The following is a 27,677-nucleotide window of genomic DNA, read 5'->3' as shown; positions in this document are numbered from 1 at the left end:
TGCGGGCGCTGTCTACACTTCCCTCTGCCAGCTCCATTCTCCACCCTCTCCAGGCCAGCTTCTGCCCTCTACGCTCCACTGAACTGGCTCTCCCCAGGCTCCTCTCAGCCAGCGCTCCGTCCTCGCCTTTCTCATGCCAGCGGCTGCTTGTGACGCTGATGACCGTGCTCTCGAAATCCGCCCTCGTTCAGCTTTTTTGCCTTGCTCCTCTCCCAGTTCTTCTCCCAGCTGTCAGATTGCTACTTGAGAGTGTCATTCTGTGGGGTTCCTTCTCCCTTCCCCCTCTGTCCATGGGGATCCCCCATGGTGCCGTCCTTGCTTCCTCCCTCTGCACCTGTCAGTGGGTGATCCTACCCCTGTCTTTACACTGATGACTTGCAATGCACCTCTCCGCCTGGCTGTGTGCCCTGCAATCTGGCTCCCACTGAGCTCATTCAAAATGCTGCTGTTGAGATCTTCCCCTAGCTGTGTCACCCGCTTTCTAAGCCCCTCCAATGGTTCCCCCGACTCCACTGCATCAAACACATAGCCCTTGACCTTGCCCTTAACGCCCCTTTACTGCTTAGCCAGGCAGTACCTAGCCACCCTGTTGTTCTGACCTCCACCCCCAACTTTGCTGGGCCAGCCGGGCCAGCCTCCATTGCTCTCTGGTGGCGTCCGCCTCTCCCAGCGGGGCAATCCATGCTTTATTCCATGCCACCTCATAGGGATTGCAAACCTCTCCATCCAAATCTACAAAGCTACCCCCCGAACCGCCTTTGAATCCTTCTCCTGAAACTCACCTCTGCAGAACTGCCTTCAGCAAAAGGCTATCTGAGAACAGCTGGGCAGGTGCCCTGTTCCGATTGCCGCTACTGATTGGCTCATTATGCCAACCACTTGTGCATATGGCAGTCTGCAGTGAAATACCCTGTTGTTGTTTCCCCACTCCTCTCTCCCTCCCACCCCCGCTAGTTCATTTCACCCACCAGTTCCCCCTCATCTTTTAGATGAAAGCCGAATACCCCCTGTTGTACACGAGCAACAGTGATTGGATCATCCAGGCATGTCCTGCTTTATTGCTCTTTCCTAATTCTAAAGCTGCCTCTCACCAGTTGTGGTGTTAAGTCAGTTTTTCTGAAACACCAGATCATCTAGACCTGGATTTCCTTCCGGAGATCAATTTCACTTTAACTTGGAATCGGAACAGCCCGGATTGTTATCTCATGCCGCCGGGAGAGGTGGGATTGGAATCGCTGCTCTGCTGAGATCAAGGAAAGGCTGGCTTTACTTTCCTAGCCAGATGCATCCCTGTTGTGGAGGAAGATTGCTACAGAGGAGATCAAATAGGAAAGCTTTCCCAAGTGGTCCTTGCTGCTCCGAGACTGAAGTCTAATGATAAGCCTAACAGAGAGGGGCCAGGCTGACCAGAGAATGACGACGAGCGAGATATTCATCCCAGATGAATAGCCAGCATTGTGTGCCTAGTTGCATGAAAAAAATTGAGATGGCTAGTGAAGAATGCAACTTCTGAGGTCTGCACAGGACCATGACTGCTCTTATAACAAGGGTCAGCTCAAATCGCAAAAGGTAGAATTGTAACCAGTAGTTGAGTCTGGGATCGGTTTCCTTCATTTGCAAATGAAGGATCTGTTATGAGTTAGTGACTTTCTGGGAAATTACTTTTCTTCAGTGCCTCCGTTTCCCTAGCTGCAAAGTGGGGGAGAATACTGTAACTCACCAGGGTGTTCGGAGGCTTATGTCCTGTCTATTCTCAGACTTGCACTTGTTTATTTAAACTGGTTCAGCCACACTGGGACAAACCAATTTGGACACGCTCATTTAAGTTTAAGCATGTCTTATCGTGGTTTTGTTTCCACCTATTCCTAAGGCTGTGTCTACACACATACAGAAATGGCACCATGTAACTTAAATCAGTTTAAAAGCTGCTAGCCTGGTGCAAACCCTTGAGTGCACAGTCTTATATTGCTTTAAACCTGGTGCATATCTGGTTAAACAAAACCAGATGTTGTGTCCACAGATGTTCCACTGGTTTAGCTAAATCCGTTTAAAATGGCCCCTCTGGTTACACCAGGGCAATAGTGTGTGCAGACCAGGCCTGTTCAGTTAAACTAAACCAAAATAGCAACAATGAGGTTTACGCCTGCTTTAAACTGGAATAAATGTGTCCCTGTGCACTGATTTAACCAAATCTGTTTAAATTGCACCTTCAGTTAAACTGGTACAACACTGCATGTAGACAAGCCCAGGTAATGCTTGTGTCGGGCGTCGTTACTCCTATGCCAGGCTGTGGGGAGGAGCTGCTGCTCTTCATTTCCTCAAGGAGAGGGGGACAAAGATGATAATGTTCAGACTAAAAAGGAAATGAGGACACTGACCCTGAATGGGAAGGTTTGGAATTAACCAGCAAATGCCCGGGGAAGGAGGACTCAGTCCCCTGCCCTGGTGCTGCCCCACGTGCCCGGTAACAGAAAGCTGGTCTCCCAGCAGTGCATTTCCACTGGTTTGCAGGTGTGATGTGGCTTGAAAGCAAGGCTGACTTTGTCATGCTGAACTCCGGCCGGGCCCAAAGTCTTCAGGCCCCTAGTTTCTCTGTAATATGCTTGTTAAGGTGCAGTCAGTCTTTAGAGCCCAGGCACGAAACAGTTGTCAGCAGGACGACGGACTTCGCTTGTTTGTCATGAAGCGTCTATCCTCAGCTTGTCATTGAGGGGCCAAAATGGAGAGTGAGGAGACTGCTGTCTGTGCTTGGGTTAGTTGTGATCCGGGCCATGCCAGATAACATGGCGTCATGTGGGTACCAGTATGGGCTCCAGAAGGCAGCACACTTGGGTGACCTCCTGGGTTTGGGGAATCTTATCAGTTGCCAGTGAAGACGTCCGTCCGGTAGAAGGTGAGACCAAGTCTTAACCGAGATGTCCCATTGCAAGATGACTGGGATCTCTCCGCAGGTTGCCAGGATATTGGTGTCATCACTGTCTAATCTGGAGGCTGGGGCGTGGACCATAATTAACTCGCTGGGTATCCAGAATTTGTGCCTTGCAAAGGATGTCCTAATGCCCTGGGGTAACTGCTGTAAGAGGAAAGCTATCAATGTTTTGAGTATCGTCTGCTTAGTCCTTCTGTTGCTCACAGAACTCCCCAAGGGTCTTGCAAGCTGACGAGGAACCATCCGATGCCTTTTTGAGCATGAACTCCGGTTGCCTCAGAAGAGATTAGTGATTTTGTTGATCATTGATAATAGGCTGTACCGATGCCTCAGAAAGGCCAAGTCAGCTGACTCTGCTCATCAGAACCGGCAGTGAAACGAGCAAGGCTGCACAGGTAGTAATGGTCTGCACGCCTCACCTGGGAGGCTCCCAGGGGGAAACCTGCCCTCTTTCATTCCTGACAAAGCTCTGGCTCTGAAAGTCCAGCTGCTCCCTTGAGACAGCTGCCTCCCCTCTGTGTGGCAGCCAGAGCTGCTTCTGCTCTGCTCTCAGACCTTGATGAAATGAACCTTTCTTGACAGGCATGGCTGCTTTGCTGAAGAGTTGTACGCTAAATAGTGCAGTACACCTCCGTGTGCTGCCTGCAGCCCGGAGCTTACTCGTAGCCCCTCGTGCATGCTTCTTGCTGTCGCTGCTTCTGCTCCGATTGTATGAATTTTGTGGCACCGTCCTTTCCTCGAAGACTCTGCCAGCTCAGGAAGTGTGGGTAGCTTAGAAACCTGTTCTCTGGTTGTATGAGTCTGGAATCTCAGACGGTGCAAGCTGGGTATTCCTGCCAGAAAGGGGCATTGCTGGGGCTGCTGGGATGGAGAGAGCCGTGCATACTGGAGCTCATCTACAGGGGGGCTCACCTCCATGTTAAAGATGAGAGTACATTGCAGCACTTGGTGGGCTGCGCTTCAGCCACCAGGGTCTGAAGTTGACACTCGTGTATAAGGACAGTAACGTGGCGGAGTTCCCAGCGTCCTCCTCCTGGCCACGTTTCAGGATCTTCATTCCATCCTTCTTGTTTTTGATCTCTTCATGGGTTTGACACTGTTGGTCACGTTGCCCTGCTTGACATCTTGATCTTCCTTGGCTTTTGACTTTCTCCTCCTGGTTCTTCAGCTCTTCTTTTTCTCTTGCACTTTCTAGGGGCTGGCACGTGGCTTTTATCCCCTCCTCTTTTTCCCTTGCATCTGTTCCACCGGGTGATCTCATCTTCTTACACAGCTGCATTTCCCAGCTTTACACCGCTACCTCTCCGCACCTGACTGCTTTCCCTCTGTGCAGTCCCGCTCCGTTTCAGGCTGTGTCTGAGTTAAGCTAGTGCAAACCCCTGTGTGGGCACACTTCAATCTGTTCACAACTGGCTTATACGGAGTTCGCTTAGTGAGGTAATGGATAACAGGTGGGCGAGGCAGCATGTAATGATCGCTGCTCCTGACTGCTAACAATTGCACATATCTTATTCTTTTTGTTATACAGTCTCTGGCCAGTTTGTCTCGTTTGCCTGTAATGTCTTCTCCTTTACACTGTAAGATATTTGGGGCAGCTCTTATAGCATAGACACCACTACTCCAATATAAATGTTAAATGATAATACTGAAAGGTAGCAAACTTAAAACTGGTGAAAATATTTGTATACCATGCTTAACTAGCCTGTGGAACCCATTGTCACAAGGTATGCGTGAGACCAGGAGCTGTACACACAAATATTAAGACACTGTCCTTGCCTGTAGAGCTTATCGCATACCTGTTTTTCCACAATAGCCGAATGTCATAGAAATGTCGGGCTGGACGGGACCTTGAGAGGTCGTCGAGTCCAGCCCCCTGCTCCGAGGCAGGACCAAGTAAACTTAGACCATCCCTAGACCTAGACCATTCTTAAAACCCTCCACAACCTCCCTTGGCGTCCTATTGCAGAGCTTAAACCACCCTGAGACGTAGAAAGTTTTTCCTAATACCTCACCTAAATCTGCCTTGGTGCAGATCAAGCCTATTTCCTCTTGTCCTTCCTTCAGTGCTCGTGGAGGACGATTTATCCCTGTCCTCTCTGTGACTGCTCTTGACGCATGTGAAGACTGTTCTCAGGTCCCCCCTCCACCTTCTTTTCTCAAGACTCAGCACACCCAGGTCTGTAACCTTTCCTCCTAGCTCAGGTGCTCTGAACCTTTGATCATTTTGTTGGTCTCCTCTGGACTCTTCCCAGTCATGCGCCGTAAAACGTGCTACGCTCCAAACGTGAGGAACAAAGACGCCAGAGTAGGCAGCTAGGCCGAGGTGGCTGAGGTGTCTTTTGTGACAGGCTGAAGGCCCTAACACACTGTGCCTGCACCGCTATGGGACTCCTGCACATGCTGGCCTGACTTGTTACTCTAGCAGGAAAACTCCCATTGATTTCAGGGCGAGAGGATCAGGCGAGTAGCAGAAGCCACTGGAAGCAACAGAAAAGCACGTTTCTGGCCTACGGGAGAATATGCTAATATGTTGTGGCTTAAGGCATTTGCTGACCGTGTCACAGAGCTGTATGGGGCAGGCCCAGGGCAGCGAATGCGGAGTCAGAGCCTTTCTGGAGAGATCATGTGGTGGTTTGCTCTAAGCATAACAGCCTGGTAAGGATTTCTGATGATCAGATCAGCTCAATCCCCAAAGAGTGCCTGACCCTCCGGAGAGCTGCTCTGGGACGGCGGTTAGCTGTAGCCAGGTTGCCAGGCTGCCCAGTTGTGGACACAGCACTGTGCTACTTTAGGAAGAGACCAGAAAAGTGACCGAAAGGGATGCCGTCTTTACTGCATCTCAGTGACCTCAGATCAGGTTGGCTGAGTTCGCACATAAAAGGATATTTTTTTTTTCTAATTGCCAGCCCTGCTGACCCCCCCCACCCAGAACCTGACTCCGGCTGAGTTCTTTCCTTCCCTTGTATCTCCCCCGGTAATAACCATCTTGCTGCTCTGCTTTGGCCTTCAGTTATGCCACTGACTTCAGTGGGAGTTTTGCCCGAGTGAGCACTGAGCAAAAGTCGAGCACTGACGTCTGGATCCGGCCCCAGGGAGCAGAGCTCTGCAGGGAGAGGGGCCTGTTCTTACAGAGTTCGTTTAGACCCAGAAACGAAGCTGTGGGAGAGCTGTTGTACGTCTGTGAATGGGGATGGAATTGGGACAGCTTGTGGCTGTGCCGGTCTGGGGTCTGAGCCCCCAGCAGTTGGAGATGAGTGGGTGGGCTGGCTCTTCTCGAGGAATGACTTGGCTCAGGGAAGAAGTGTGAGCAGCGCAGAGGAAAACTCAATGTGTGCAAAGCTATTTCCCCTGCTGAGCAATGGGACCTCCCTTTACCCTGGTAATCCTAGGTCCGATTCCGGCTCCGGTAGGCTGTCCTTCCTATTGAGCAGAGCTTTCTCGGAGGGTTGTTAGCGCAGAGCAGCATCAGTGCTTGGCAAGCCCTGCCAGCACTAAGAGACGTTAAAATGGGCCATTTCCCTCAGCCGAAGAGCCGGCCTGCCAGCGGAAATGTTTGCTAAGGCCTGGGTGAGAAAGCGGCGCGTTTTGTGGGTGACCTGTAAGTGTTACTTGGAGAGCGAGCCCCTGTGTGGATCAGAGCTGGTAGCACAGGGCAGTGGCTGCCCCATCTGGATCAGGAGAGACTGTCAAGTTTGGTCTGCCCCCTGCAGCCTGAAGTTGGGGGCTGCCGCAAGGCTTCCAGCTGGAAAGGGCGGTCAGTTCACTTCCTAGGCTCCACACGCTGCTTAGCGAAATGCCAGGGCAATCCTACAGAAATCTGCAAAGTGAACGGCCGGACCTTTCACAACCTGGATGCTGCAGATACCTGCAGATGCTGGTGCTTGCAGATACCTGCTTTGGGACAGGGCTAGTTCAGGAGTGGCTGGAAGGGGGACAGTCATCGCATGGGCTTTTGATGGGTCTCCATTCTGCCTTCTGTTGCTCAGAGGAGGCAGCAGCTGGCATTCTTTTGAGAAGTAATTTGAGTGCACAGATCAGGACAGGCGTTTGCTCATCTGATCAGCTGTATAGAACCCAGAGGGGATGGCTCAGTCTTCGAAGAATTAGATGTGAACTCTAGGCTCAGATCCTGGCAGGATTTGATTTTAGCCCATTATCTTTGCATGAGTCATATGCAGCTGAGTTAGGCTAAGAATGCTGATGTTAGAGCCCGGGGAACTTTTTGTAATTTGGGGTATGTCCTTGGGCAAAACGCGCCCTCCCAAATCCGGGCACTGCACCCCCAGTCCTACCACAGGCTTGAGCTATTCCTGCCGTGTCCTTTGGAGGTGGGGGGAGCAGCGCCGCACAGAGCAGGGTGCTCCGTTGCTTTATGTAACGGCATGGCAATTTTCAGCATTGTTCTCTAGCTCATTCATTATGCACCCTGATGTACTCCCTCCTCCCCTGCTTTGACCATTGCTGCGCATGTCAGAGAGGTTTTCGCTCAGCTCTTTGCGCTGATGCTCAGAGCTTTTCCCGGAATGGCTCCAGTTCATTTAGAGCCCAGGAATGTGCATAAGCAGTTCAGATTTTCCTTCCCAGGTGCACTACCCTTTGTTTTCATGGGTGACTTGCCTCTGCTCTTTGGCTAGCCTGTGTAGGTCCCTGGGACCTTCCTCTCCAGGGAGGGCAAAGCTTCCTGAGGAGCAGTAATTGCTTCCTGGGGGAGACACCTGCCTCCTGACTCGTGAACCTTTTGCTAATACTCCCTGAGTGCAGCATCACCGCTGTGACTTGTGCCTTTTCTTATGCCATCCGCTGCGCTTAGGCCTCATTTAGGCTGGCAGAAACGGTGACGTTTTAAAACGTGTTCTCTAACTGACATAGCGGGGTGCAAGCCAGAGCAGGGAGGGGCTATGTCATCCACCTGCCCTGCAACCTGGACTGCTGCCAGTCACACCCTGGGTGTCTGTGTTCAGCCACAGCCTGCTCCAGCAGCTCTGACCCCAGCAGCCTGTCGGCAAACACGAGCCGCACTCTGGCTCCTGCCAGGCTTGGTTACTGCTCCCAGGGTGACCCCAGCACACTCCCAGTCCCAGACGCCCCCAAAAACGTGTGTTCTGCGTGTCCAGCCCTCTCCTGGGCAGCCCAGATGTGTTAGGTGTGTAGCCCCTCTCAGGGGCTACAGCAGTCTGCCTCAGCTTGAGTTACCCACCCCGTTCACAACGCTGGGTTAGTTCTAATTAAAGAATAAAACGAGTGTATTTAATTGCAAGGAGAGAGCTGTTCAGGGTACAAGTAAAGAGGCACGAAAGTCAGAAATGGTTCCAAGAGAAATAAAGATAAATAGCTTCCCAAGCTGGGCTTGGCTCACGGTGAAGTCCGTGAGCACATGTCCAGTAACGCTGCTGACCAAACTCTCCGGCCAGGATCTGTTCCCAAAGCCCAATAAGCATTTCTTTCCTGGTCTTAGGTGAACAGGAGAGAGATGGGCGGGGAGAGAGAACCGGGGGGTTGCCCCTCACTTTTATAGTTCAGTCCTCTTTTGAAATGCATTGTCCTGAGGGTGACCCCTAGGTAAAGGTCTTTCCCACTGAGACAAGGAGTCGGAGGTGCGGGGAGAGGTTCCATGCTGTTGTTTGCTGAGATCAGATCTGTTTGTTCCTGCCCCGTCCTTGCCAAAGAATGGCCACTTGGTAGTCGACGGCCCATCAGCTTTGATGGCACCTGCCCGGCTGGGGCGACAACTTGTCCTTTGTCTTTGAGTAGCAGGTTTACCCCCCCAGACTTGCCTGGCAAACGCCCTTCAGTCATGAGTTCGGCTTCTGCTCAGAGCGTTACATAGAATGCTGCTCCAGCCCTGTCCCTGAGATGTCGTTAGCTGTCAGATGACACCTCCCCAGGCGTATCTGTACACAGATTATTGCCGTGGTGTGCAGGGTGTGACGGCGGGGGGGTGTTCCGTCACACTAACACAATCTAACTAGCACGGTTTAAAACTCTACTTCAGCCAGGCAAGTTGTATTTTAACACACATTGGCTACAGCCCAGCTGGCTGACACACGTCCAATACCCTGTCTGCATGCGGGTTTTAAAACATGTGTTAGTGTGTTTGCTAACAGGTTAAAAGTTCCCCTTTCGCCTTGTCTAGCTGAGCCCAGAGTCACTTCCTTGCTCCGGGGTGGAATTCCCCTGTGGGCTCTCAGGGCTGGCATGAGGCAGGGGGCGGATTTAGAGGACAGCGATGCTGCCGAGGCTTTGTTCTGGCCCTCGCCTAGGGCTGAACGTCCTCTCCCCTGCTCTTGGCAGTTCACACCCCTGCAGTGGCCTTAGCCCCCTGCGCCAGGAGCTTTTCTTGCTGTGTCGATTGTTCGGCCCTGACTCCACCCACTAATGGCCAGGGGGCCTGGCTCCTGGTCTTCTCTTTGCATTTCCTCGCCAGGTTCTGCAGGGCAGATGGCTGCTCGCCCTAGAGCCGGCTGTCTGGCGCTGTGGGAGAAGGGGGATGTATTCAGCATGCAGCCTAGACTCCCTTTCCATGCCTGGGTTACTCCAGGTCAGCATGAGAGCATGTCTCTGCTGCTGCTCGCTCTTCCGCTTCAGCCCTGGGTTGGCCCTGCTGGGAGATGCTCAGAAGGAGCTGGAAAGCCCCAGGCAGGCAGGCAGAGGTTGTCTGAATACAAACTCAGCCGTAGAGAGCTAGCCGGGAAAGGCGGAAAGGGGCTGCCACAGCGGGGACCTAGGAGTCCTGTGGGCTCAGCCTCTTCCTGCCTCTCTCAAGCTCATTTTAGGGGAGCCTGGTTCTTCCCAGCAGGGATCCTTCAAGCTGCCCCGGGGGAAGTGGCAGAGGTGTGTATTTCAGGGGCTCTGAGCCCCTCTCCCCCGGACAGTCGGGGGCAGCAGCAATGCCTCTGTGTGGTTCTCTTCCTAGCCCCTGCCCTGGATTTAATGGGGCCGGCCCCACCCCCTCTGCTCTGTTTCCTTCCCTGTGTACCACAGCCAGAGCCCACTTCCCTGTCTCCGGCAATGCAGCCCTAGTCCCCAAGGGCGTCTGGCTGGCGACAGCTGCTGTCTCTAATCACAGGACTCCCGTGGGCACCGCAAGGAGGCAGCTGCCAGCCGGCGCAGGGCCTGGGACAGCGAACGCTAGCTCTGCTTGCTCAGACTGGAGCCACAGGAGCCCAACGGCAGCCGCTCGGGCTACTCTCCCTGGGTGGCCCCTTCCAGGGGCGCTGTGTGCCGGGGGCTTAGGTGCACTGCTCCCCTCTCCTCAGCCTCCTGGTGCTGCAGCGAAGCTCTGAGTGCCCAGGGGTTGGCAGGGGCAGGGCTGCTGCTCAGGGTCTGCCCCGCCCAGCGCAGTGGTGGGGAGCCACAAGGCTGGTGCTGCTGTAAAGCTGTTTGGTGCTGGGGAGTGCCAGGGCTCTGGCAGCTGCCTGGCCCCTCGCTGACCTCCGCTTGCAGAGGAATTCATTTGGGGGGCCCCTCCCCCTGGCCTTCTCCCTGTTGTGCATCACCCTGCTGCTGGCCCGCTCTCTGGCTCTGCCTTCCTGACAGCAGGGCACTGCCCTTTCAGAGGGCAGCCCAGGTCCATTCTTAGGCATGCGTCCCCCCAAGCTGGAGTCTCTCCTGGACATGTGGGCGTTCTGGAGTCCCAGGCCAGGAGGGCCCATGGGGATCACCTACTTTGACCCCCTGGAGACACAGGCCAGAGACCTGCCCCCCAATCACTCCTGGAGCGGAGTTTTTAGAAAAAGAGCCAGTCTGGACTGAGAAATGGCCGGGGCTGGAGAATCCACCAGGGCCCTGGGTAAATTGTCCCAGTGGTTTATCAGCTGCCAGCCTGACCTGATGGCAGGCTATCCCCCAGAGCACCTGGAGGTGAGTGTCCCACAAGAAGTGTGTGGGGGTAGTGGCTTGCCTGGAATGAATGTGTGCCCATGAGCTGGTGTTTTCCCCTTTCTCTCCAGGGGCACGGGGGGAGGAGGGGCTGAGCTCCTTTTCCTCTGCAGAGCTCGAGCCATGGGTTTCCCTTGCACTCTGACTCTGGCCACAGCCAGGGCTTTTCCAGCCAGCCGGGACCCATTGAAAGGCCTCTCAAGCCTTGTAGAAATCAGGCAGAAGGCTCCCATCACTGGTGAGCAATTAAAATCACTCTCTGAGCTGGGACTCCTGCCTTAGGGGTGCAGCAGTTGCCAGACTGGATCAGAGCAGCGGTCTGTCTAGACCTGTCCCTGTTTCTGACCCTGGCCAGTAGCCCCAGCTGTGCCTGCTGCAGAGAAAGGTGCAAGAAACCTCTAGTGGACGATTGACTCGCCTGCCCGTAAGGCTCAGTCAGGTTCAGGGCTGGCTTCTGCCCAGCTGCAGGAGGATTTAAGCGACTTCCAAATGCTTTTGCCCCCTCGCAGATGTAGGCAGGGCGTTCTCCTTCGGCAGAGCAGGGGCCAGCCGTTTCTGGATCCTACTCCACCTTTGTCCTTGCTGATAGCTCGAGTTCCTCGGCTGCGGGGTGCTGGGCTCTCTCATTTAGGTCAGTCCGGGAGAGACCAGCTTCAGAGCTGGATCCTGGCTAGAGAACTAGTGCGTGAAAAGTACTAGCAGGAGCAGAGGAAGTAGGAAAGAGGCAGGAGTTAGAGAAGAACTGCTGTTTATAATCCGTCGAGCAAGAATAGAGGTTTGCAACACTGGTGAATAACAGTTGCCTTGTGCAAAGCGTTAATGCTGAGGGCAAGATGTGCAAAGGACCTCCCCAGCAGGCATGCGTCCTGTCCCAGGACAATGAATGTGATACCAAAACTCGGTGAACCTGGCAATCACTGCCTGGGAAGTCCAACTTAAATCTCTGGTAAAATAAAGCCATAACTATGAAGAGGGACAAGTTGCTAACCCCCCGGTGATGTGTCCCTTGCGCACTGAGCAGCCTTGGGGTTTGCAGAGAAAATCACACGAGGCAGACTGGAGTCCCTAGAATACAACACGCTACAGTCCCACTGCCAGGGCTGTGCACTAATATCCCCACCCACAATACAACCAACCTTCTTCCGCACCCAGGCATGAACCCAGACCCTGAAAACAGAGCATCCTGCCTTCCGGAGAGACAGCGCAGCAGGGGGAGAGTCCACAGGCAGAAGCTTCGCAGAGCGAATGAGCACAAACTGGAAATAGAATGGGGGGAGAAGGGAGGTCAGGCCTCTAATCAAGATGAAAAAGGTGAAAGGGAAATGGAGAGAGGTTTTCTACAGCACTCTCCAAAATCCCACGGGGTAGGGAAGAAAGAAGCTTCTGTAGCTGCGAGATTTCCTAGCCAGGAGCGCTCAGATGTCTGTGCTTCGTAGATTTAATTGTAAAGCCAGAAGGGACCATTAGATCATCTAGCCTGACCTTGTGTATAACACAGGCCTGTGAATGTCACCCACTTACTCCTTTATTGGCTAAAACATCTCCCAGAAAGGCTCCAGTCTGTCTCTGAAGATCCCCAGAGATGGAGAATCCACCAGTGCCCTTGGGAGTTTGTTCTGGGGGTTGGTCACTATTAAACATCTGGGCCTTATTTCTAATTGGAGTTTGTCTGGCTTCAGCTTCCAGTCACTGATTCTTGTTCTGCCTGTCGTGGATAGACTAAAAGAGCCCTTTAACACCTGGCATATTCTCCTTCACTGTAATCAAGTCTCCTCTTAATCCTTTTAATAAACCAAACTCTGCTCTTTCCTTCTCTCACAAGAAGGTATTTTCTCCAGCCCTTGAACTATTCTTGTAGTGCTTCCTGGCACCCTCTCCAATTTTTCTACATAAAAAACATGGACCCCAAAACTGGACACGGTATTTCAGTATCAGCCTCCCTGGTGCTGCATACAGAGGTAAAAATCACCTCTGTATTCCGACTCACTCCTCCCCTGTTCATACATCCCAGGATCGCGTTAGCCCTTTTTGCCACAGAATCGCACAGGGAGCTCATGTTGAGTTGCTTGTCCACAAAGGGAGCCCAGCTCCTTTTCAGAGTCACTGCATACCAGGGGCCAGTCCCCTGTGTTGCAGGGCTGGCCTGCATTCCTTGTTTCCAGATATGTAACTTTGCATTTGACTGTATTAAATCAAATTTTGTTTGAATGGGCCCAGCTTACCAAGTGATCCAGATCACTCTGTATGACTGAGCCTTGTTCTCGTCCATTTTCACCACTCTGCCAATGTGTCATCTGCAAATTTCATCAGCAGCGATTTTTATATTGGCTTCCAGATTATTGATAAAAATATTGGGGAGTACCAGGTCTCATGCTGATCCCTGCAAAACCCACCAGGAACCAGTCTCATGTAAGGATTCCCCATTTATAACTGCTTTGGGGATCAGCCGCTTCTTAAGCCATTTAACAGGGCTTCACTGCTGTTGTATAATGCTAGTACTTTTGGTGGAGCATGGATGGTGCTAAGTCAAAGGTCTTACCAAAGTCTCAGGATATTACATATGTGCAACTGCCTTGTCATCGTGTCAAAGAATGAAATGAGGGTTGTTTGCTGATAACTATTTTCCATAAAACCGTGTTGACTGGCATTAATTATTGTCTGAATCCTAGATTAGCTTTAGCATTATTTTGCTCAGCGTTGGTGGCAGGCTCACTGACCTCTAGCTACCTGGGTCAGCCTGCTGAGGAAGCCCATGAAGTACATGCCCAGGACAGTGGGTCTGTCACTAAAATGTAAAGCACACAGAGCGTACAGATCTGGGAGAAAGGCAAGAGATGCAGAAAGAACCTCCCAGTATTTATAGCCTGCGCCACCTTCTCTGAAATGGCCAGGGTTCAAAAATGAACTAGATAAGTTTATGGAGGGTAGGTCCATCAATGGCTATTAGCCGGGATGGGTAGGGAGGGTGTCCCTAGCCTCTGTTTGCCAGACACTGGGAATGAGCGACAGGATGGATCACTTGGTGATTCCCTGTTCTGTTCATTCGCTCTGGGGCACCTGGCATTGGCCACAGGGACAGGGATCTCCTAGCAATGAGGGATTTCAGCTCCCTGTTGGTGCTTTAGGGCAGAGCCCCCCACATCCTCCAGGGAGTGACAAGTTCATCTCCTTCTGGCCCTATTGAATGCTCTGGTATCTGAGCACAGGACAGACCAGCAGGGCTGAGTTCGCAATGCTCTTGAGCAGTGCAAGGCTGGAAAGCCTGTTCTGCGAGCTCCAGCCCTTCCAGTTGTGGGACCCTGGCTTAGCTGTGTCCAGGGCACTTAGACCTGCCCTGCAGCACCCCCAGCTCTTCATGCGCCCTCTGTTCCAGCCTGTAGCCACTCCTCGGTTCCCTGCCTGGCTCCCCTCTGCTCTGTCTGGCAGATTAGGAAGGGTGCTTTCTGCCAGTGCTGGGAGACCAATTCCACCCAGCCCTGCCAGCCTCTGCTCCACATCGCGTGGCCGGGCCAGCCGAGCGCAGGTGATGGGTGGTTGTTTGCACATCGCTGTGTTTGCAGGCATTTGACTAAGCCGTTGAGTGGCTCAGACGACTCCTCTCCTTGGCAGAGCCTGTGGGTTGGTTCAGGGGCTGGGCCTGTGGGAATAGGCAGTGCCACTTTCTGCCCAGCCTCCTCCCTCCCCCGGCAGGCGCACAGCGCACCGGGATGGAGGGTGGGCTCAGGGCAGCCTGCTCTGGCCCAGGGGGTGTTGGGCTGCGATTCCCATGTTTCTGGCTCAGCCAGGCTGGGGAGTATGAAGCTGCCACAGGGAGCGAGCAGAGGCGTAATGTCTGAATGGGAATATTTGTCTTGTTAAGTCCCAGATCAGAGTGGATCTAAGTGCTTTAGTTTATAAATAAACAGCCCTGGTGGCCAAGGTAGCTTTACTGAGGGCTGGCAGCAGCCCTGCTTGGGAAGGATCTGTCCACCACACGGCCTGCGACTTCCTGTTGCACCGTAATCCCTTAATCCTACTTTAGCTCTGTTAATGTTCCTCCTTCCCTTTCTGCTCTGATCCGCTTTCTCGGAGGCAGGGGGTAGGAGGGGGGTGAATCCTGCTGCTCCTCAGCTGAGCGTGTGCCTGTGGCGGGGAGAGGCGGCCGCGGCTCGGCGCCATCCCAGCTACCTTCCAGAGGCCTCGGACCATGCGGCAGGGCCCCGGGGATGGTGGTGCCTGAGTGTGTCCCATTCTCTCTCTCTTACAGACTCTGCAGCCTGCGCCTGAAGAAGCTCACCGTGCTGAGGGAGCTGGACAAGGAGCTGAGCTCGGTGCTCATCGCTGTGAAGATTCAGGTGAGCTGCTGCCCCAGTGCAGCGCTGAGGGGTGGGCAGGCTAGTGCTGAGGGCATTTTCTGCCCTTGTTCCTCTCTCTGTCGAGGCCCCGGGACCGGGGTGAGCTCTGGCGCCAGCGGGACCAGCTCTCCTGGAGATCAGTGGTCGCTGCCCCTGCCCGCTTGCTCTAGTGCTGAATTAGTGGCCAGGCCTGCAGTCCTGTGATGCGGGGCTGGAACCAGTCCTTTCCCCCTCACCCTCTCCCCTTGCCCGAGCATCCGCTCCTGTCCCTTGGAAGGTGGGAAGCAGCACTGTGCGGGCGTTCGTTGGGCTGCTGGAGCCAGTGGCCCCCGGGGAAGGAGGCCCTAAGGGGCTGGGTCTGAGCAGAGGGCCTCTCTCGTCTCTTGTCTCCACATGTAGAGAGGGACACCTAGCTGCCAGTGCTCGGGTTCCCCAGGCAGAAACCTCAGACTCCATGTAGATCTTCCCTGCGTGCTGCAGCCCTGGCTGGTCTCTCCTTCCTGCCGTCTGCCGCACCCTGCACCAGGGATGGATGCAGCATACTGCAGCGCTCTGTTACAGGTCCAGCCAAAACTAGCTAGTGTGGCCCGTTGCCTCTCTGTCCCCCGTTGGGCCCTGGAGAGTGATGACATCAGCCTGCCTCCAGCCTGGTCTCTTCCATGAGTATCTGGCTCTGGCGCGTCAGTGGGCCCCTCCGTCTGGGTGGGATGCCTGTGATGATGCTGACACTTGGCCTGGACCCAAGAGGCTCTGCTCTGCAGCTCCCTGGATAGCATCTGGAGGGCAGCAGGGTGGGAAGCACCCTGGCTGCCTGAACACCTAGGCTCTGCCCTGCTTTGGGGCCTTCCATCTGGGGCTGTCCAACGTGTTATACTGGGCCTCCCGAGCCCTAGGAGCTCCCTCCTTTCCTGCAGCCACGCTATGCCCTGCAAACGGCTCTGCCCAACCAGCAGGGATGTACAGGGAGGGAAGGAGCTGGAGTGCAGGGGATGTTTTAGGGTGGCGGGATGTAATGACTGGTGCCCAAACACCAGGGGAACGCTCCAGTTCTGGGGAGGAGAAAGCTCCCTTGGGTCTCTCGTGGTGATGAGTGGTTAGGGTAACCTGTCACCAGATCAAGAATGGCTGGTAATGACCACCGGAGTCAAGGGTTTGAACCCCAAACACGGTGTGTAGCCCCGTCCTCCAGCAGACACCCCCGGGTCTGCTTCTCTCTTGCACAGCCTGGCACGCTGATAAAGGCTCGCTGAATGCAACTGATGTGGGGCTTAGTCTCATCCGAAGATCACGACTCTGTGCTCAGCTCGCCTGACCGGTCTGACTTAGGAACGCCTCACTCCAGCCTGCGTGAGGAGCAGGAAGAGGACAGGGGGAGCAATGCTGTGTGTGAGAGGGAGAGAGACACCAGCCTGGTGGAGGCGATTTTTCTTCCTCCCTACAAGCCCATGCATGTGTGTGATCTCCCATGCCAGCCTCCCCTTTTTGTTGTCCTGGATGATCCTGCTGCCTTCCCCTGTGAGTGGGAGATCCATCCTACCACCTCTTCTTCCTCACAGGGAACAGGGATCTCTTGCCTCTCGCTGTGTCACACGTGCACAGACCCAGGAGGATGTGTCATCCTGCCCCCTTCCCTCTCCCCAGGGTGTGTGGGGGCCCCGTGATCCTGCTGCCATCCCTAGCAGCAGTCTTGGATGGAAGGGGGCTCTTCTGCGCTCTTGTCAGCTGGTGGAAAGCTGTGGCTGCCATGGAAAGCAGGGTGGGGCGGGGAGGCCAGAGAGCTCTCTGTGCTGCAGGCATTAGGGTTTAAAGCTGGATTAGCGGTGGAAGCCTGGCTATTAATGCTGCTCCAGAAGGGAGGGCTGGTTTTGCCTGCCCCACTTGCCCTCCAGGATCCAGACCAGAGCTGTAGGAAGTATGGGGCACAGGGGGGCCAGACAGCCTCTCCAGTCCTGGCCCCTCCAGTCAGTTCTAGCATCCAGGGTTTTATTTCTGGTCTCTGCAAATACTCGCCTTGTGCCGTCTGAGACTCATCTTGGGAGGTATTGGGGGTTGTTAGCGTCGCTATAAATCCCTACCGAGCCTTCCAGGAGCCGTGAGAGCGCTGCCCAGGGGAATAGCAGAGCTGGGCGGGGGGCTGGTGGCCGGGGGGCGCAGCGCTCACAGGGAGGAGGAGCTGAGACTGGGCTAGGCTGCTGCACCAGCACTCCGGTGGTGTGACAGGAGACCCGAGAAAGTGGAGCTGCTGGCGGCGCTGGGCTGGGCCAGGGGCTGAGAGGGGAGGGCAAGGCTCGCGAAGGCTGTAATCCCCTGGGTGGCTAACTGCATGTGACCTCTGTAAGGCTCTCCTGCCCTGGTCGTCTTTGTTACTCTAAGTGCCCCATGGGCCATGAGCCCTCCGTGCTCTGCAGGTTCCCTTTCACTGCATTCCCCAGCCCTCGCCCTCGCTATGCCAGAGCCGCAGAGCTGAACCGTTACCCACAAGCAGCCCGGCCCAGTGGGACACCGCTCAGTAGGAGCTGTCTGTATTCTCACATGCTGTTACAGTGGGTCCCGAGCACTGCCCTGTGCTCCCCCTGCCCCTCCAGAAATAGAGCCTCGTGCCCAAAATGTAGACGTTGGCAAGCCAGGGACTGATGGCTGGGACCGAGGCTGTCCTCTACAAGCAGCTCTTCTGTGAGGTCCTTGCTGCTTACCGATACTCAGTCTAAAATGGCATTGCCTCTTGCTGGTTTGGTGAAGAAATCTGTCAGCGATCACGTCCAGGAATGTCTGGGCCCTGCCTTCATTAGTAGCACTTGTCCTCCAATCAGCATCTGGGAAATTAAAGTCTCCCATAATCACACAATTCCCAGTAGCATTTATTTTATTAAAATGTTAAAGAGGTGTCTCTCCATATCCCGATTGGACCTGGGAAGGGGGGTCTCGCAGACTCCAGCACTGTCCCATTGGAGCCTCTGTTACCTTTCTTCTCCAATGTGATTTTGGCACAAAGAGGTTCTGTTTGATCCATTCCATCACTTCTAATTTCTTTACAGTCTAGCACGTCATTAATATACAATGCTACTCCACCCTCTTTACCTTTATTTCTGTCCTTCCGGTGCTCCTGTCATGATTATTATTCCACCATGTTTCCATTACCCCTACAGCATCTGGCTTCGCTTCCTGCACCAGTGGTTTTAGTTCCTCCATTTGTCACCCAGGCTCTTTGCATTGGTGGACAGACAGCGGCTTCCACATCTGGCCACCTTCGTCTCTTCCCTTCCTTGGGTCACCTCCCGGGCTGCCTCTGTAACTGTCACGGCCTTCCTGCCTAAGCTCCTGCCAAGGGAGAAGAAGAACGGTCCAGCATGCTAAGAGAGGCAACCTTCCTAGGTCAGCTTGGTTTGCGCCAGGGCCCCCTGGAGAGCTTACTGCATGGAGCCAACGATTTTGGGAGGCACCTTAGCCGACTACAAGCCCGTTCAAATCAGCAGGGGATTGCACTGGTGCCAGTGAAGCCATGTGAGAGTTGGAGCGATCAGGTCGGAGAGCTAGCTGCCAACGGCATTGGGCGTTACGAGTGACACTCAGCAATCCTAGAAGGGCAAGTAGCATTAGTGGGTATTAATTGGCCCTGGTAGCTGACTCCAACAGTGCTTTGAAGCTGGGAACAAGGAATGCTGGGCAGCAGATGCAAGATGCCAGTGAAGAGATGCAGGGTCTGCATTCAGATGTGGGCTGGCCAATCACGCCTCAGGCTCTCTAGGATTGAATTTCATCTGGGTTCTGCCACCCCCTGCCTGCGTGGCAGCCAGTTGCAGTCAGTACCGGGCCCTACCCTTGCCCGCTGAGGCAGAAGAACGAAATAAATCTACAGAGCCCAAAACGATACTGCTGCAGGATAGCTCCCAGTGGCCCTGCAAAGCCAAGGTCCCACAATAGAAGCCTGTGACATGCCTGAACACAGACCACAGTCCATGCCACATGCTGCCCTGGACCCATGAGCAATGCGACAGGGGCCCCGGCTGGAAAAGGCTCCAAGACCGAGGGCACTCAGGGCACAGCAGCAATGATGGACAGTGCTCAGGTTCTGGGGGCGCAATAATAAGACCCCTCTTGCAGTGCCGTCGAGAGCAGACACTGCTTCGCGGCTGCAGATGTTCCCCCTCTGAGAGCGCATCACTGCATTCATCAGCTCCTCCCACTGCCTGAGCTCCCAAGTGTAAACCAGCGCCCGCGCTGTGTCGGAGAAAGGGCCCATGCAGCCAGAGCTGCCGAGGAATTGCGATCATCCCTGGGTAATCCTGCCAGGAACCGTGGGGCCCCCATTGCCACATGTTTCTCTGCCTGACAGGGCCGGTAAACAGGCCGAGATTGTTCTAACCACCAGTCTGAAAGGGGATCCAGGAAAGAAATTTCCATGGCCTTTGTGCTCTCCCACCAGGAGAACACAGAGAAAAATCCATGGGTGACGCCTCCCTAACCCCCCCGGGATGGAGGAAGCTGCGCTGGGTCCAGGGCCAGCCGCTGCCTTGTTTACCACCTGCATCGCTAACATGCTGCTGCCTCCAGCACAAAGTGCCTCCCAGCATTACAGAATTAGCTGGATGCTGGGAAGAGGGGAAACAGCTCATTAGCTGAATTTGCAGATGATACTTAATGAGGCGTTGTCAGGGGAATGAAATGATCGTACAAAGGGAGCTAGCGCGGCAAGAACTCTGGGCAGAGAGCGCCGCCAGAGTCATCCTTAAAAACCTGCCGCTGATCCATCTGGGGGAAGAGCTGCAAACACAGGCCCTCCCTGGGAGGGAGGGGACCGCGCCACCGTCTCTGGGAGTAAGGAGGCGAGGTAACCAGCAAATAATGCTCTCCCTGTTCAACTATATCCACAGCCTCTGGAGCATGCCCAGAGCCTGACCCTCCGATGGCCGGCTTGGTGCCCAAGCCTCTCCCTGCACAGGCAAGCACCGCCCGCGCTCCCAGGCTGACACCATCCTGCTTTGGCATTGCATCCTCACTTATCGGATGCTCAAGACAGGCTGTTGAACCCCTTTTATTTAAATGACCTTATAGGCAAAAGGGCCAGTCCCAGCTGTGGGCTGCAAGTTAACTGGGTCAATTCTAACCTGTCAGGAGTGACCAAAAGCTGATGGATGGTTAGAGACCTGTGTGATGTGAGCTGGGGGTCTCCTTCCAGGGGTGGCCCTGATCGCCATGGGGCTAGTGTGGACTGCAGAGAGGCTGAGGAGCGACTGGCTCGCTCTGGAGGTGAGTTGAGGTGAGCGGCATCGGTAGGGTACGAGGGGAGGCTGTCCGGCTGCTGTCCATGTTGTATCTGTTCCATGGACAACCAAGGTCTCCTGCGCTGCCCGTCCAGCACCGGAGGTAATGATTACACGCCCTGGGCAAAGTGCTTTGGATAGGCTCTGGCTAGGTGTTGGCAGGCTCTGGGGAGGCAAGGCTGCTTAGCTGGATGCATCTAACCGTTGTCTTGAAAAGTACAACCTATGCTGCCTCCTTCCCGAGCATCTCCTCCCTCCTGCTGCTTCTATTGTGCCCATTCAGGACCAGCGTTCTCCTGCCCTTTGCCATGCTCTCTGCCTCCCCTCTCACTCCTGCAAGGGGGAGGCATCTCTGGGGAGCTTGGCCTTATCTCCTCCGTTTTTCGTCTGTTGCTGCTTACTATTTCCTCTCTGTCTGGCTGCCAGCATTGCTGGTTTCTGTATGGGCCTCTCCAATCCCTCTGTCCCTTCTGGGTCCATCTGGTCCAATGTCCCCCATCCCAGAAGCTCTAGAAACCAGAACCTCTGCTGCTGCTTGGCGAAGGAGGATTGTGCAGTGGCTAGAGCAGAGCTCTGGGGAGTCAGCTGTTCTTGGGCAAGGCACTTCGGGTATTGGCTCTGTGCTGTCAAGTCAAGCCAGTGCTGCTGGCCTACCTCACTGGATCTCTGGGAAGCACTTTCAGAGCCTCAGCTGCAAGGATGCAGTCGTCATCTTCTCTTGATTCCCCTCTCTTGTGCTGGACCCTGGCCCTGAGGTCTCTCCTAGTTCAGGTATGTTCTGTTCGCCTCTGTGCAGAGGAGCTGCCTGGAGGCCCTCCATGAAAGGGAATGAGGAATAGGCTGATCAGTGACACGTTTACAGCCTCCAAGGGTGATCTGCAAAGGGAAACGTTGGGCTTATGCTTTTCTGCTGCTTTGACCAAGCCAGGGGGCTGGAAAGGAGGTTGGGGGTTGAAAGGTTTTTCTGTCGGTGCATGGGCAACGCCAACCCTGTGTGGCCTGGAAAACCAGGACCGCTGCAGGAGCCCAGAAAGCCGGACGGGGGTTGGAGTCACTGCCTTGGCACCCGTTCACCCTGTGACTAAACACCTGGGAGAAGGGAGAGTGCAAACACCCTTCCATGTACAGATGAGAGCTGACGGGGCCTGGCCCAGAGCTGGCCTGAATGGGGGCCTTCAGCAGCACCTGGGGGCCGCTCTACATTCAGACTTTCACTGCAGTAACAAAGCGTGTGACTGAACCCCCCCGAATGATGGGGTGCAGGTCTGCACACAGACCCGTACTTGGGGGGAAAGCAGCCAGCGCCCGTTCGGACAGATGTGCGGCACCGGACAGCTGTGCGGCTCTGCGCACTAGGTCCTGGGGCTGCAGACGTTCCCACAGTGCCACCCAGAGGCCAAGCAGAGGCACAGCCAGTGAGCACTGTGGTGAGTAGGTGCCCCAGAGAGTACCACCCAAGGGAGCCAGAGCGACCGTACCCTGCAGTCCTCTGGTTGGCCCAGTGCCCTGTTTAACCCCAGGGGTTGCCCGGGCAACCGTACAGGGTTGTGGCCTGCTGCGACTTCAGACTTCGCTTGTCGCCTGATCTCCAGTCTCTGATCCCAAAATGACTCTGACTGGCCTGGCTCTGCCTCTGACCTCTGGTCTCTGACCTCGACCCAGCCTCTGGCCTCTGGCACCGACCCGGCCTCTGGCCTCCGGTCTCCGACCCCGGCCTGACCCCGACCTCCGGTCTCTGGCCTGGTTCTACTTCTGACCTCCGGTCTCTGACCCTGGCCTGACTCTGACCCCAACTCTTGCTTACTAAACCTGGCTCTTGTGATTCCTCCCACTCCTGCTCAGCGACTATAGTCCCTGATGTGCAGATCCTAGCTGAGTTGTGGTGAACACAAGGCCAGACTGTCTACACATTGAAACCTTACACAAACTGATGTTAGCCACATTCATTCCCAAACAAGGCCTTGTCCACTGGAGAAAGTTGCACTGATTTAAACCAGTTTAGCTAAACCAGTGCAAAAGGCTGTGTGGACATTCTTATTTCAGTTTAAACCAAGCTTGGTTTGGTTCATCTTAAATCGGATCAGGAGTCAGTTTAAACCACTCTAATGCTGGCATGAGAGCAAGCCGCAGTGTGGCTATGAAATAACTGTTACGTTAAACCATTGCCCCACTCTCCTGTAGATAAGGCCTCTGAGTTGCACCCACAGGCTATGTCTGTGATGAGCTAGAGTTGTGATTCCCCATCTCGTGTACACAGACTTGCACTAGTGCTCAGTATCCTAGTGCAAGTAGAAATGGCTTTGTCGCCGTAGTAGCACGGGGAGCAGCATGAGCACGCACGCACCGGGTGTGTTCTCCGCACGGCTGAGCCATGCCTCCACGGCTGCTGGACTTCTGTTTCTACTCGCACGAGCTCGGCCAGGGCTGGGGAATCGCCGTGTGGATGTAGCCATGGAGTGGCACCGAAGTCACTAAAGGTGCGAGGTGAAGCCCGTTGAGTTATTGCAGTTCCAGTTTCTGTGTAGACAGGGCCCCCCCTAAGCCAGGACAAGTCTGTGTGCAGACTATGCAGGGCTGCGCCTCAGCCTGCAGGACACACGGTTTTCGCGTGGGAGGGGGTGTGATATAATTCGAGCAGCACAGCCCCCTAGGGCAGCTGTGGTGGTGTAAAGGTGCGTACAACAGTGTGGCCCGTCCCCTTCCCTGTGGGAAGAGCGGTGGCACCTTTATGCTGCCAGAACTGCATCCGCACTCCTTCTGTCTGCGTTTCTACACCCACCAACAGAGCTGTGAGTGGGCAAAGACTGTGTGGAGATCCCAGCGGCAGCCTCTTCTGCGCCTTGCTGCTGCACTAAGGAACAAGCTGCCTGGGTTTAACTGAAATTGGTTGGAAAGTGGACTTAGTTGAAGTGGTGCAAGCCCCCATGTAGACACGCCGATTTCAGTTTAAGAGTGGCTTACTTTGGGTTAGTTTCAACTGTAGTTGGTAAGGAATCAATGTATGCTAAGTGGTTACTGGAGTTAGAACCTCCGTGCTGGGCTCTGTCAGAACAGCCCTGTAGTTAAACCAGGGCAAGTTTGTGAGCAGACCAGGCCCTAGTTACTGTGGGCCTGTGTGACGAAGTGGGACTGTTCTTAATGTTTCCTCTGAATAGTGTGGGGGTGCCTCAGTTTCCCCTAGGCAGTTCTTAAGTATCTAGGGGGTGGAGTAAGGGTGTATGATCATTGCAGAGCCCTAGAGGGCAGGTGTGTGCAGGAGTCTGGACACAGAGAATGGCCAACACCCTGTTTCCTGGCAACTGATGGCCTGGGCCCTTCCCCCCCTGCAAGGTGAGAGCTGAAGGGTTGGAGAACAAAGGAATCAGGTGACCTCCTGGCCCGGGAAAGGAACAAAGCCCAGAGGAGGAGGGGCTGGAGGGGTTTTCAGTTTGGGGGCTGGCTGGGACATGGAGTGAAGTGCAGACGTGGTTGTCTGGCTCACTGCCCCCCAGAATGGACCCAGCTGAGGGGTCCCGTTCTCTGCACCTGCAAGCTCTGTTTTAGACCATGTTCCTGTCGTCTAATAAACCTTCTGTTTTACTGGCTGGCTGAGAGTCACGTCTGACTGCGGAGTTGGGGGGCAGGACCCTCTGGCTTCCCCAGGAGCCCCGCCTGAGCGGACTCGCTGGGGGAAGCACACGGAGGGGCAGAGGATGCTGAATGCTCCGAGGTCAGACCCAGGAAGGTGGAAGCTGTGTGAGCTGTGTGTCCTGAAGACAGGCTGCTCACAGAAAGGCGACTGCCCCAGAGTCCTGACTGGCTTCATGGGGAGCAGTTCCAGAGCATCGCCCAGGGACTCCGTGACAACTGGTGGCAGCGGTGGGATGTACTGCACCCCGTGGATGGCGCTTCCTGCAGTAAGTGACTGGGGAGCAGTAACACGAAGGGGGATTGCCGAGGACCAGGCCTGCTGAAGGCTCAGAGAGGAGCGGTTTCAGGGGGCGGTTAACCCCTAGGAGTGTGTGACCATAGAGAAGGACTTTTGCAGTAACAGGGTTCCCCTGGGGACTGCAGCGAGCAGTCTCAGGGGCGGAGGAGTCTGCAGCTCGACCCTGGCAAAGAGGTGGTGACCTCGAGAAGGGCTGGCACACTAGGGGTTCTCCCTGGAAACCGTGGGGAGCTGAGAACACACAGGCCTGTGAGTCCACAACAACTTGGGAGGAGCGGAGTGACGGCCTGTCACCGTCTCCTTAAGAAGGACATTGTAACCCTGTGCAAAAAGAGAGGGTTGAGCGTTGGAAAGTTCACCAAAGCAGAGTTAATCGTGCAGCTGGAGGAGGATGACCGCTCTAAGGAACAGATTCCTGACCCCAACTGGGGCTATAGCAGGATCTGGGAGCAGCTGGAGCGGGAGCCAGGCATCGCCAAGACTCCTGTCCCCGACCAGACGAGGGTCTTCACGATCGGGTTCCCCATCGGGGGATCGAGACGGACGGGATTGGAGCTGAGTCTGAGAGAGCAAGAGGACCGTGGGAGACAGCGAGAGCCCGAGAAAGAGCTGCAGAAGCAGCAGCAGCATGAACTGGCGGTGGGGGAGCGGAGAGGCCTAGGGGACCTCCCCGGGGTGAGTGGGGATAGACCCCGGGGTGCCAGTTCCGCAGGGAACCTCGAGACTAAATTGCTGCCCCTGGTTAAGGAGGGGGGGTGTGTGGATGCCCACCTCACTGCCTTTGAGCAGGCTGGTGATTTGAACCAAGGGGACCCTGCGGAAAAGCCCCGGTGTTTAGCTCCCTTGCTGGGTCCCAAGGCCATAGACTCCGTCAGCCAGATGGTTGGGGATGTGGACAGGCTCCCACTCCTGACCCCAACCTATATGTCTGTGTGGAGTTTCCTGGGGCCAGGCCCCTCGGACCTCCAGTGGGAGCAGAAGGTGATGGTCAATGGGGAGACATTCTTGGGGTGGCCAAAGGGCATGGGCTGCATAAACCTTCCCACATGCGGCCTGCGAGTGCTATCGACCACCCCTGACCTAAGGGAGGGTATGAAAATGGAAGGGCCTGGTGTAACTCCTACCAAGGAATGGGAGAGATGCTGGGGCATCCATGGGAACGTTGGTGGCTTCGAACTTCCCCAGGTCACCGGCTAAAGTGACCCCGCTCAGTTCGATCTCGAAGGGGGGAGAGATGTGACGAAGTGGGACTGTTCTTAATGTTTCCTCTGAATAGTGTGGGGGTGCCTCAGTTTCCCCTAGGCAGTTCTTAAGTATCTAGGGGGTGGAGTAAGGGTGTATGATCATTGCAGAGCCCTAGAGGGCAGGTGTGTGCAGGAGTCTGGACACAGAGAATGGCCAACACCCTGTTTCCTGGCAACTGATGGCCTGGGCCCTTCCCCCCCTGCAAGGTGAGAGCTGAAGGGTTGGAGAACAAAGGAATCAGGTGACCTCCTGGCCCGGGAAAGGAACAAAGCCCAGAGGAGGAGGGGCTGGAGGGGTTTTCAGTTTGGGGGCTGGCTGGGACATGGAGTGAAGTGCAGACGTGGTTGTCTGGCTCACTGCCCCCCAGAATGGACCCAGCTGAGGGGTCCCGTTCTCTGCACCTGCAAGCTCTGTTTTAGACCATGTTCCTGTCGTCTAATAAACCTTCTGTTTTACTGGCTGGCTCAGAGTCACGTCTGACTGCGGAGTTGGGGGGCAGGACCCTCTGGCTTCCCCAGGAGCCCCACCTGAGCGGACTCGCTGGGGGAAGCACACGGAGGGGCAGAGGATGCTGAATGCTCCGAGGTCAGACCCAGGAAGGTGGAAGCTGTGTGAGCTGTGTGTCCTGAAGACAGGCTGCTCACAGAAAGGCGACTGCCCCAGAGTCCTGACTGGCTTCATGGGGAGCAGTTCCAGAGCATCGCCCAGGGACTCCGTGACAGCCTGATCCTGAGCCCACTGAAGTTAGTGGGAGCTTTTCAATTGACTGCAGTGAGCTTTGGCTCCAGGCCCTAATTGGGGAGCACTCGCTACCCAGCAGCTCAGGAACGCGGAGAGGTTTCTGCTGCCCTAGCTAGAGCTGGGTGGATGCCACAGGGCTCTTCTGCTGAGCAGGAGGCATGGAACGGGGGCGCTCCTGGGTGTTTGAATGGCACTTCCAGCTCACAATGCAAGCGATTTGCTTTGCAGAAAGGTTCTTTGATACACTCCGTGGATTAATATGATTTAAAAACTAATTAAAAGGTTATTACCAGCAAAGGGGATAAGAGTTTGGACAGGCGTGTATTAGAGCTGCTAATGCCAAGTGTGGAGTCCCTTCCGCTGCACTGATCCACTTGCTTTCACAGCAGAGTGAAGCAGGGTGCAGTTAATCTTGCTGGTTGGGGAATTTTTATGAGAAGGGGATCTGTGTAGTATTTGATCTGTGGGACCTGACTCTCATTTATTCTGTAAAGTTTAATAGTTTCAGCTGGGTTTTGCTTCTTCTGTCCTCTTTGCGCTTCCTGCTAGGCTGAAGGGAACCTCTTTGAATTGGGGAGAGCTGGGGGGGCAGGATCTGTTAATGCAGCTAATGGTTGTAAATCAGAAAGACTTCTCTGCAATGGCTTGGCAGCCAGAGAAAGGAATCGGAGCAAACTCCCTGTGTGCGGGAAAACTCCAAGCTGGCGCAGACCCTGCCAGGTACATGTGCTGACATATTCTCCTCCTGGAGGAAAGGACATGAGCCAGCTAGTGTCACCAGCTGTCGGACACTGGTTGAAATAGAGGGCGCAAAGAGGGAAAGAGCCTTTTGTGGTCACTGAGCTGTGCCCAGGCGTTACGGTGCTGGACGCTGGTACAAAGCCCATGGGTGGAGGAAGGGAGAGGAAGCAAGATTTGCAGCTCCAGTATCAGATCAAGGATGGCTGAGCTCAAAATGGCCAAGCCCTGACCAGGGTTACAGACAGCATCTGGGCTTCACCCTGACTGACTTTCAAAAAAACCCTTCTGAGTCAACAAAGCCAGTCCCACCTACAGGATGGGGAGCTGTACTTTGGAAAGCCGTGAAAAAGGCTTACGAGTCACGGTGGAACCATCTAAACATGAACTCAGAGCACAGTGCAGTGGCTGTGCAGGCTAACACGGCCCTTGCCATCCGGATGGATAAACTGAGGAATATCAAGTGGGAGTAAGGAGGTGGCATTCATAACCTCTCTGTATGGCAATACTGAGACCACTGCTGGATACTGTGCCCGGCTCTAGTGATCACACTTCAAAGAGGACATAGAAAAATGGGAAAGAGCCACAAGAATGATTCGAGATCTGGAAAACTTGCCTGATGA

At 54.7% G+C, this 27,677-nt stretch overlaps 1 protein-coding gene across 3 annotated transcripts in view; it reads left to right on the top strand.

The window, feature by feature from the left end:
- LOC125633282 (phosphofurin acidic cluster sorting protein 2) overlaps positions 1 to 27,677 on the top strand; it is a 115,928-nt gene that overhangs the window by 57,754 nt on the left and 30,497 nt on the right. For all 3 annotated transcript variants that reach the window (XM_048842355.2, XM_048842354.2, XM_075127301.1), the window contains exon 2: positions 15,054 to 15,141. In XM_048842355.2, the coding sequence (XP_048698312.2) occupies positions 15,054 to 15,141 (88 nt within the window). The remainder of the gene's footprint in view (positions 1 to 15,053; positions 15,142 to 27,677) is intronic.

Source organism: Caretta caretta, chromosome 3, assembly GCF_965140235.1.
Source record: "Caretta caretta isolate rCarCar2 chromosome 3, rCarCar1.hap1, whole genome shotgun sequence".
NCBI lineage: Eukaryota > Metazoa > Chordata > Testudines > Cheloniidae > Caretta > Caretta caretta.
This window is presented reverse-complemented; position numbering and strand designations above follow the sequence as displayed.